We start from the raw sequence: 11,530 nt of genomic DNA on the forward strand, positions 1-11,530 counted from the left end.
TAAAGACTAGAAGTGGGGACATAGTTTAAAATAAGAGATGTGCCATTTAAGACAGAGATGTGCAGAAATGTTTGTTCTCTTGAAAAGTGAATGGTCTCTTCCCCAGAAAGTAGCAGAGGCTGGGACTTGGAATATCTTTAAGTCTTATTTAGTTAGAGTCTTGATTAGTTAGAGTCGATGGGTGCAGGAGTAGAAAAGAAAATGGAGTTGAAACCACAATCAGATCAGCTTGATTTCATTAAGCCAAATGGCTACTCCTGCCTCTAATTCATACATTCATATGTAGGGCGTGAAGGGGATTAGAAGATAAATTTAAGGAAGTTGCAATTTCAGGCCGAGGTTATGAGGGAGTATTAGAGGAAGTTTGATTCTGTAAGTTAGTGCAAGAGTTAGCTGATTATATGGTATTTTTAATGACCAAGTCCATGAGCTCCTCACAAATTGTTGGAGGTGACAATGAAGGAGCCAGTGGGAGAGGGAATACGGAAGATGATTTGCAGTCAGTAAAGGAAACCAGGGGTTAACTTTGCAATCCAGAATAATCATGGAATAGTGAGTAGTTTTCAGAGATGAGAGAACTTTCCAATAGTTCTTTATTCAATCAGAATTGCGTAGTATTTGCAACACACAATGGTTTGTGGTTGACATTGCTTCTTGAATGAATATTGATACCCTGCATTCAGGACCTCAGCCCTCGAAATCGGCAGCCTCTCTCTAGTAAGTAACCTTGACTCATGGTCTGTTTTGTCTATGCTTTCTAGTTATGGTGTGCAGTGGGTGTTAACTTGTCAGGAGGAAAAACTCGTGATGGTGGCTCAATCTTTGGTGCTAGTGTGTTTTACAATGATCTATCCAGTTCTGAACCAGAAGGCAATAAGCAGCGGAGAGGATCTCAGAGCAGCTTGGATCGGTTGGAGCTGGAACTTAAAGTATGTATATAATTGTTCAAATACTCCAACTATGATTATTTAAGTTTTTCAAGTTATTTACATGATAAATGATTTCAAATATGTGTCAGTGTTGGTCACATTCATGAGGGGTCTGAACAGAGTAGGTAGAGTGAAACCTTTCCCATTGGTGGAAGGATTGAGGAAAAGATGGCACAGTTTTAGAGTAATTGGCAAAGGAGGCAATGGCAACAAGAGGAGAAGCCTCTTTGCCCAGCGTGTATTCATGATCTGGAATGCATGACTTGGCAAAGTGGTGGAAGCAAATTCAGTTGAGACTCTCGAGGGAATTGCATTCTGATCTGAAAAGGAAAAATGTGGAGGCCTCCAGAGAGAAGCCAGGGTGTGTCACTGGGTAAATTGGTCCTATGGGGAACCAACATAAACAGAACAGGGGTCCAAAGGGGACTTGGCAGGATTCACCCTGAAAGGATGTTTCACCTGGTGGGAGGGGCCAAGACGAGGGGAAGCAGTTCAAAAATAAGGGGCCGCCCATTTAAGATGTGTATGGAGGAGGATGTATTGTTCTGAGTATCCAGAATCCTTGGAACTTTCTTCACTGGGGAGCAGAGTCATAGAAACTTTTTAAGGCAGAGGAAAATCAATTTTTGACTAATGAGGGAGTCAATGTGTATTGGGGATTGGTAAGAAACTAGGTTTGAGGCCATAGTCTGATTAACCATGATTTTCTTGAATGGTCGACCAGCTCAAAGAGACTGAATGGCCTTCTCCTACTTTCTGTTTTCATATATTCATGTGAAAACTCTCCTGTTGATTAACTGAAAATATGTGTTGGGATGTGCAGAGAGGTGTAGCCCAGGAAGAAGGCAATGTTGTGTCAGTGGGGAAAGGCTGTACAGTACCCTATATACCAAGGTGACTACCATTCTTTCTTGAAATCCTTCTCCCTCCCTCTGTCTCTGGATGACAAGTCACTTAGCTGTGCTTGTACTCCTCATTATCAAGACTTGATCTTCAGGTCAGAGTGTCGCTATATCAGAACTGCAGGCATAAACCAACATTGTTTTTCCAGTTGAACATGGTCGCCATTGCTTCAAATGAAAACTTGTTTTGGATCCAATGATTTTGGTTTTTAATGTAGCATTTACAAATTAAAATGGAGTCGTTCATTACATGAAGTACAGTAGGTTGAGAGTTGGAGTAAATCTGCTCATTAACATCTGTACTGTGCAGGAGCAGGAGAAGGAACTGAAGCATCAGGAGGAGCTGTCTAGCCTGGTTTGGATATGTACGAGCACACATTCTACCGGCAAGGTTGTGGTTATAGATGCCAACCAGCCTGCAAAGATCTTGGACAGTTTCTTTGTGTGCAACTCTCACATCCTGTGCCTTGCCAGTGTACCAGGTCAGTTCATTTTGCACACAGCAAGAGTTGTGTTGGTTGACTTTTTAACAGGTTTGATCTGTAGGAAATGTTTTTTATTTATAGTGGTTCATTAGCTGTGGTTTTGAATGTTAAAGTTGTCATAGAGTCTTATTGGTTGAAAGTTTGTAATTTTATTTTAATCTCAAGCTCTTATCTCCTCCTTGTGCCTGTCTTTTCCTCTTCTCCCTCACTTGGAATATTTACTGAGTTAGAAGAAGGGAAGGGTATTCTCTGAAGCTTAGTTGTCCTTATTAGGCTGGTCTGGTTCAGTTTCAGGATGTTGATAATGGGGAAATTTAGTAATGATGAACATTAAGGAGTAAAGATTGTTACTTACATGGCGTGAACGTTATTTATCACTTAGTATCCCAAGTATGGATTTTGGCCAGGTCTTGTTGCATTTGGTCATGAACTGTTTCAGAATTTCAGGAGTTGTGAATTGTGCAGTTGTCAGTGAACATTCCCAACCTATGGCCAGATGATAGAGGGAAGGTCATTGATCAAGCAGCTGAAGATTGGCTGAGGACATTACCTTGAAAAGCTCCTGCGCTGGCATCTTGAGGCTGACATGATTGACCTTGAACAATTACAACTGTCTTCCTTTGTTCCAGTCATTTCTTCACCCAGTGGAGAGTTTTCCCCCGATTCCCTTTGACTGCAGTTTTGTTGGGGCCTCTTGGTCAAATGCAGTCTTTATTTCATTCTCACCACACCTCTGAAGCTCAGTTCTTCATGTTTGGATCAATGTTGTAATGAGATCAGGCAGAACCTAAATGGTGTAAAATTATTCACAGTGCCATCAGTAACATCCTTTAGTTCTCCTCTTATGCTAACTGCTGAGGGAGGTCTGACTTCAGTGTACTCATTCTATTCACTTAGACAGAGTTAAAAATCAGGCAAGATAGGTCAAAAATAAATAATTTATGTTTCTGTCTTATTTCTAGCATAATTCACATCCTCAAGGCATCTCAAAACATTGAATGATTTTCTGTAATTGCTGTTGACATATAAGAAGGACGGCAGACAATTTGATAAGATGCCACAAATATTAATGAGATAAATTACTAGATAATCTGTTTTGATTACGTTTGTTGAGAAATAAATAAAAGTTCAGGTCATGGGAGAGCTCCTGACTCCTCTTAGAGATAAATAGTGACGTGGGATATATATGTCAGCCTAGTCCAGTGTTCAAAATATGTCATGTCTGGTGCAACACTCCCTCAGTACTACACTGAAAGTACTAACCCAATCAATATGCTCACATCTCTGGTGTTATCCTTGAACCTAGTTGAGTTTTGTGATGAGGATGCTGCTGACTGGCCTTGGTAAACTGAAATTGTTGAAATTTGTAGGAAAACATTATGCAGCCATGAGATATGTTTGTTTTTAACAGTAATATTGGGTAACATTATCAGGTAGACAAAGTTTAAAAAAATCACACAACACAAGGCTACAATCCAACAGGTTTATTTGAAAGCATTAGCTTTCGGTGCACTGTTCCTGATGAAAGTGTTGTGTGATTTTTAACTTTGTCTACCCCAGTCCAACACTGGCTCCTCCACATCATAATGATTAGGTAGATAATTATTTATAATTAATCATTCCATTAATAATTTATAGGTGCTCGAGAAACAGACTATCCTGCTGGAGAAGAAATTCCGATGGATGCTGAGGGAAGCCAGGCAGAATGTGCTTCTTTAGCTGGAAGTGTTGCCAGTAACAGTTCAGCTGGAAGTGACAATCTGTTGGGTGGAATCACAGTAGTTGGTTGCACTACTGAAGGTGGTGCTGTACCTCAGACCCCACGCACTCCTGCCAGTTCTTCGCCCATCCTTGAAGGAGAGTCAGGTATGCAGTTAATTAGCCTTGTGCTGACATTGTTTATGTTCTGTGGCTTAGCCATGTTCTATATTTACACCTTTTATACTGATTTGTGGTAAGAATGCTATTAAATGAACCATAGCTGACAGATTCGATAGGAATTCTCTGAAAAGAAGTTATTGTATGTTAGCTGTGTCCTTTTAAGTAATGATAATAATCAGCTCAATCACTGATGATGCTTCAGTTCTTTTGAAAATTGGTGAGAATATAAAAGGTGGAAAATAAGTTATAATTAAGACTCGGCTCATTATTAATCGAAGAAATATAAAGTTAACACAGTCTTCAGCTGGAACTTGCCACAGCCCACCATCATTGTTATGGTAATAAACAAGCTGCTGCAGTCAAACTGCAAATCGTATAATGTTTAAATCGTAAATTCCTTTCAAATTGGAGCCTGGTGTGAGTATTCATGTGGTGTTTCTCATCCAGAGTTAACTGTAAGTAAATATTTACTGAAGTGTTAATAGACATATAGTGGCTATCTCTGAAAGCAACTTAAGGAGTTTGATTGGATGTTTATAAATCCTCGTAAATTCGGGAAAAGTGACCTTCTACTATGTTGGACAGACAGTTCAGTGGCAAGGGTCTGCTATCTGGTCTGTTTAAAAGATCTCTGCCATAATAGTTGTACCTTGTTACAGGGGAAATTGGTACGGTGAGCGTCAGCCCTGACGGAAGTTTGCCAGCAGCAGAAGAGGCTACAGAAGCCACAGAATCCAATCTAAATCTTCCACTGTCAGATGATGACTTAACTGATGTCAGTCAGTCCGGAGCTTATACAGAACATGTTTTTACAGACCCTCTGGGAGTACAGAGTTCAACAGAGAGCACACAGATGTTTAATAGACGGTATGTGGAATTTTAACAGAGGTTGTTGCACAAATTAAACTTTTTTGACTTATGTTGCAAGCTGTGTAAAACGTAACATTGTCCTCTATTAAACATATCTCCCTTTCCCATCCTAGCTTTGAACATGTGGCAATGTTTTACTTGTGGGAATCTGAGTGACGTGGTACCTTAGTTTCCAGGGCAGTGCTCAAAATACACACATTCATCCCCAAATATCCTTCAGAAGGCCTAGGGAAATTCCAACATGAGAGTGAATACTCAGAAATGTATCCCTCTGTCCTATCTAGAAGAGACAGAGTCTGTGAGGCACTGATCTTCCAATCAAAGATCTTGTCTCTCCCATGCAGGCTTTTCCAGCCCCACCAATCACCAACTCAGTCTTTCCTGCAATAAAACAAAGAACTGCAGATGACGGAGATCTGAAACAGAAATTGCGGAGAAATTCAGCATGTTTGGGAAGAAAGCAGAATTAACCTTTCAAGTCCAGTGACTGTTCATCAGAACTTGAGTCATTGGACTTGAAACATTAACACTGCTTTCTTCTCACAGATGCTGCCAGACCTGTTAGGTTTCTCCAACAATTTCTGTTTTTATCCTTCTTTTGTGTTCTTATTACTCCTCAGGAGACTGAATCTCCAACTAAGCAGTATTCAGAGCACAAGGGAAGGAACCTGGGGTTGGTCCAGCAGCAGCCGGGGGGGGGCTTTAACTAGGTTGGAGCAGACACTCCTCTTGCTTGATGGAGGTGACTGCCCACTGGGGCTGGGCCTGAGTTTTATCTAGTCAGGCAGGGAGTGGTGGTACTTGGCATGAGGTTTGGCTAGTCAGGGCATTGGCCTGAGTTTCAGCTGCTCATGGAGCTGGGAGGAGGGTGTTGCTACTTCAAGTTTCAGGTAAAATTCAAAGTGAAAGGTTTTGATCATAAGTTGTGGTTCTGTTCGCCGAGCTGGAAGTTTTTGTTGCAAACGTTTCGTCCCCTGGCTAGGCGACATCATCAGTGCTTGGGAGCCTCCTGCGAAGTGCTTCTTTGATGTTTCCTCCGGTGTTTATAGTGGTCTGTCCCTGCCGCTTCCGGTTGTCAGTTTCAGCTGTCCACTGTAGTGGTTGGTATGTTGGGTCTGGCTAGTTGATGTTCATGTATGCGGATTGTTAGCTGTCTTCCTGTTTGTCCTATATAGTGTTTTGTGCAGTCCTTGCATGGTACACTACATTAGTTTTGCTCATGTTGGGTATCGGGTCCTTCGTTAACAAGCAACATGAATTCGACTGGGACATCACTATTATCATCGGGCAAGCCAGACAGAGAACAGCCAGGGAATTCCTAGAGGCATGGCATTCATCCACAAACTCCATCAACAAAAACTTCCAGCTCGGCGAACAGAAGCACAACAACGAGCACCCGAGCTACAAATCTTCGCACAAACTTTGAGTTTTGATCATACTTATAAATAAAAGTGCTTGCCAGGCTGTTTTGCAAATTATTTACAGATTTTTTTTCCATGAAATCTGCAAGCTTGTTGGGGGGAGAGGTGTGTGGGGCTGAGGAGAGAAGGAAGAAGGAATTGCTGCTGGATCTAGGTGTCAGCTGAGGTGGCTAGGATTGGAGCTTTATTTCCCACCTTAGTGTTGTTCCATTTGATAGTCCACAGTACTCCTGAGACGTGAGTGAATGCGTGATACGGTTTGTCTCCTATTCCATTACATAAACATGGGTGAGCTTGAAAACTGTGCATCAAATATGCAGGATTTGAATGTAATCGCACTACATTTACCATTTTCACTTGCAACATGTTTTATGTCAGCAATAAATTTTCTGATTTTCCTTTTGGGCTTGAAGTTAAAATACTGATCTTAATCCTGTGCTTTATATTTTACATCCTCAATAAGTTACCATGTGTCAGGTGTAAATTAAAATTCTAAACAAAACCGTATGGGGATTTATTTATAATAAATTAATAAAAGCATGTTATTCCAAGTTAGAAGATTTAACATGGAAGGATATTAAGCTGGAAAGGGTTCAGAAAAGATTTCCCAGGATGTTGCCAGGTAGGGAAGGTTTGAGTTATCAAGATAGGCTGGGACTTTTTTCACTGCAGCACAGGAGGTTGACAGGTGACCTTAGAGAAGTTTATAAAATCAGGAGTTATAAAATAGTGTTAATAGTAGGTGTCTTTTCACTAAGATGGTGATTTCAAAATGATGTGGCACATATATAAAATTAACATACAACAGTACAGCGTTGCACAGGCCTTTCGGCCTCGATGTTGTGCCGACCTTTTATCCTCCTCTAAGATCAGACTAACTAACATACCCTTCATTTTACTATCATCCGCATACCTATCCAAGAATCGCTTAAATGGCCTAATATATCTGACCGCTAGCAGTACATTCCACGCACCTACCACTCTGTGTAAAGAACCCATTCTGACATCTCCCATAAACCTTCCTCCAATCACCTTAAAATTTTGTCCCTCTTGATGGCCGTTTCTGCCCTGGGAAAAAGGCTCTGGCTATCCACTCTATGCCTCTTATCATCTTGCACACCTCTGTCAAGTCACGTCTCATCCTCCTTTGCTCCAATGAGAAAATTCCGAGCTCACTCAACCTTTCTTCATAAGACATGCGTTCCAGTCCAGGCAGCATCCTGGTAAATTTCCTCTGCGCCTTCTCTAAAGCTTCCATATCCTTCCTATAATGAGGTGACCAGAACTGAACACAATATTCCAAGTATGGTCGAATCAGGTCTCTGTACAGCTGCAGCATAACCTCACAGCTCTTAAACTTAAACCCCCTGCTAATAAAAACCACACCATACGTCGTCTTAACAACCCTATCAACCTGGGTGGCAACTTTTGAGGGATGGACATGGACCCCAAGATCTCTCAGTTCCTCCACACTGCCAAGAATCTTGCCTTTAATCCTGTATTCTGCATTCAAATTCAACCTTCCAAAATGCATAACTTCACAATTCTCCAGGTTGAACTCTATCTGCCACTTATCAGCCCAGTTCTGCATCCTGTCAATGTCCAGTTGCAACCTACAACAGTGCTCCACACTATCCACAACTCAACCAACCTTCGTGTCATCAGCAGGGAGAAAGAGAGGACTGCAAATGCTGCAGATCAGAGTCAAAAAGTGTGATGATAGAAAAGCACAGCCGGTCAGGCAGCTTCCGAGGTGCAGGAGAGTTGATGTTTCAAGCATTCCTGCTGTGCCTCGGATGCAGCCTGACCAGCTGTACTTTTCCAGCACTGCACTTTTTGACTTTGTGTCATCGATAAACTTAATAACCCACCCTTCCACTTCCTCATCCAAGTCATTTATAAAAATCACAATGAGCAGAGGTCCCAGAACAGATCCCCGCAGAACGCCACTAGTCACCAAGCTCCAGGCTGAATAGTTTCCATCTACTGCCAACCAAGTCTGTATCCAGACAGCCAAATTTCCTTATCACGTGCCTCCTTACTTTTTGAATCAGCCTACAATGGGGGACCTTATCAACCGCATTGCTAAAATCCATGTACATCACATCCATTGCTCTACCTTCGTCGATGTGTTTTGTCACATCCTTAAAGAATTCAATAAGATTTGTGAGGCTTACCTGCCCTCAAAGCCATACTGACCTTCTAATCAAACTATGGTTTTCCAAGTAATCATAAATTCTGTCTCAGAGTCCTCTCCAATAGGTTGCCCATCACAGACATAAGACTGACTGGTCTGTAATTCTCAGGATTATTCCTATTCTCTTTCTTGAACGAGGGAATAACATCTGTCACCCTCCAGTCATCTGGTACTGCTCCAGTAGACAGTGAGGACACAAAGACCATCACCAAAGGTGCAGCAATCTCTTCCCTCATTTCCTGTAGGAACCTTGGTTATATCCCATCTGGTCCAGGGGACTTATTAGATTAGATTACTTAGTGTGGAAACAGGCCCTTCGGCCCAACAAGTCCACACCGACCCGCCAAAGCGCACCCACCCAGACCCATTCCCCTACATTTACCCCTGCACCTAACACTACGGGCAATTTTGCATAGCCAGTTCACCTAACCTGCACATTTTTGGACTGTGGGAGGAAACTGGAGCACCCAGAGGAAACCCGCGCAGACACAGGGAGAATGTGCAAACTCCACACATTCAGTTGCCTGAGGCGAGAATTGAACCCGGGTCTCTGGCGCTGTGAGGCAGCAGTGCTAACCACTGTGCCACCGTGCCGCCCAATCTATCTATCCTTACATTTTATCTATCTATCCTTATCTATCCTGCCGTATCTATCCTTACATTTTTCAAAATTTTCAGCACATCCTCCTTCTTAACATCAACCTGTTCTAGCATATCAGTCTGCTTCACGCTGTCTTCTGAAACATCAAGATCCCTGTCAGTAGTGAATACTGAAGCAAAATATTCATTAAGGACCTCCCCTACCTTCTCTGACTCCAGGCACAAGTTCCCTCCCCTATCCCAGACTGGCCCTACCCTCACTCTGGCCATCCTCTTGTTCCTCACATAAGTGTAGAATGCCTGAGGATTTTCCTTAATGCTCTCTGCTAAAACCTTTTCATGCTCCCTTCTCGCTCTCCTACGTCTATTCCTCAGTTTCTTCCTGGCTACCTTGTAACCCTCTAGAACCTTGTCCTTGTCATCCAAGGTTCCTTCACCTTACCATCCCTTCCTTGCCTCAGTGGGACAAATCTATCCAGCAATATTAGCAAGTGTTCCCTAAACAACCTCCACATTTCTGTCATGCATTTCCCTGAGGACATATGTTCCCAATTTAGGCACCACAGTTTCTGCCTAATAGCATTGTAATTCCCCCTCCCCCAATTGAATACTTGCCCATACCGTCTGCTCCTATCCCTCTCCATGACAATGGTAAAGGTCAAGGAGCTGTGATCACTGTCACCGAAATACTCTCCCACCAAGAGATCTGACACCAAGCCTGGTTCGTTGTCAAGTACCAAATCCAGTGTGGGCGGCACGGTGACTCAGTGATTAGCAATACTGCTTCAGAGCACCAGGGACTTGGGTTCGATTCCAGTCTTGGGCGACTGTCTATGTGGAGTTTGCACATTCTCCTCATGTTTCCTCTGAATGCTCTGGTTTCCTCCTACAATCCAGATGTAGGTTAAGTGAATTGACCATGCTAAATTGCCAATAGTGTTCAGAGATATGTAGGTTAGGTGCGTTAGTCAGGGAAAATGTAGAGTAATAGGGTAGGGGATTGAGAGTGGGCGGGTTACCCTTTGAAGGGTCAGTGTAGACTTAGAGTCATAGAGATGTACAACATGAAACAGACCCTTCAGTCCAACTCATCCATGCCGACCAGATATCCTAATCTAATCTAGTCCCATTTGCCAGCACTTGGCCCATATCCCTCCAAACCCTTCCTATTTATATACCCATCCAGATGCCTTTTAAATGCTGCAATTGTACCAACCTCCACCACTTCCTCTAGCAGCTCATTCCATACATGTACCACCCTCTGAGTGAAAAAGTTGCCCCTTGGGTATCTTTCATATCTTTCCCCTCTCACACTAAGTCTATGCCCTCTAGTTTGGACTCCCACGCCCCAGGGAAAAACTTTGTCTATTTATCCTATCCATACCCCTCATGATTTTATAAGGTCACCCTCAGCCCCTGACACACCAGGGAAAACAGCCCCAGCCTATTCAGCCTCTCTCTATAGCTCAAATCCTCCAACCTTGGCAACATCCTTGGAAGTCTTTTCTGAACCCTTTCAAATTTCATAACATCCTTCCAATAGGAGGGAAAGCAGAATTGCACCCAGTATTCCAAAAGTGGCCTAGCCAATGTCCTGTACAATAGAACATAGAACAATACAGCACAGAACAGGCCCTTCGGCCCACGATGTTGTGCCGAATGTTTGTCCTAGCTTAAGCACCTATCCATGTACCTATCCAATTGCCGCTTAAAGGTCACCAATGATTCTGACTCTGCCACTCCCACAGGCAGCGCATTCTATGCCCCCACCACTCTCTGGGTAAAAAACCTACCCCTGACATCCACCCTATACCTTCCACCCTTCACCTTAAATTTATGTCCCCTTGTAACACTCTGTTGTACCCGGGGAAAAAGTTTCTGACTGTCTACTCTATCTATTCCTCTGATCATCTTATACACCTCTTATCAAGTCACCCCTCATCCTTCGCTGTTCCAATGAGAAAAGGCCTAGCACTCTCAACCTATCCTTGTACGACCTATTCTCCATTCCAGGCAACATCCTGGTAAATCTCCTCTGCACCCTCTCCAAAGCTTCTACATCTTTCCTAAAATGAGGCGACCAGAAATGCACACAGTACTCCAAATGTGGCCTTACCAAGGTCCTATACAACATCACCTCACGACTCTAATTCAGTCCCTCTGCTAATGAACGCTAATACACCATAAGCCTTCTTACAAGCTCTATCCACCTGAGTGGCAACTTTCAAAGACCTATGAACATAGA

At 42.8% G+C, this 11,530-nt stretch overlaps 1 protein-coding gene across 9 annotated transcripts in view; it reads left to right on the plus strand.

Annotated features, from left to right (window-relative positions):
* spag9b (sperm associated antigen 9b) overlaps positions 1–11,530 on the plus strand; it is a 293,766-nt gene that overhangs the window by 242,186 nt on the left and 40,050 nt on the right. For all 9 annotated transcript variants that reach the window (XM_043715172.1, XM_043715174.1, XM_043715173.1 and 6 more), the window contains 4 exons: positions 762–929; positions 2,142–2,313; positions 3,955–4,182; positions 4,857–5,064. In XM_043715172.1, coding sequence (XP_043571107.1) covers positions 762–929; positions 2,142–2,313; positions 3,955–4,182; positions 4,857–5,064 — 776 coding nt within the window. The remainder of the gene's footprint in view (positions 1–761; positions 930–2,141; positions 2,314–3,954; positions 4,183–4,856; positions 5,065–11,530) is intronic.

Source organism: Chiloscyllium plagiosum, chromosome 24 (assembly GCF_004010195.1).
Source record: "Chiloscyllium plagiosum isolate BGI_BamShark_2017 chromosome 24, ASM401019v2, whole genome shotgun sequence".
Taxonomy (NCBI): domain Eukaryota; kingdom Metazoa; phylum Chordata; class Chondrichthyes; order Orectolobiformes; family Hemiscylliidae; genus Chiloscyllium; species Chiloscyllium plagiosum.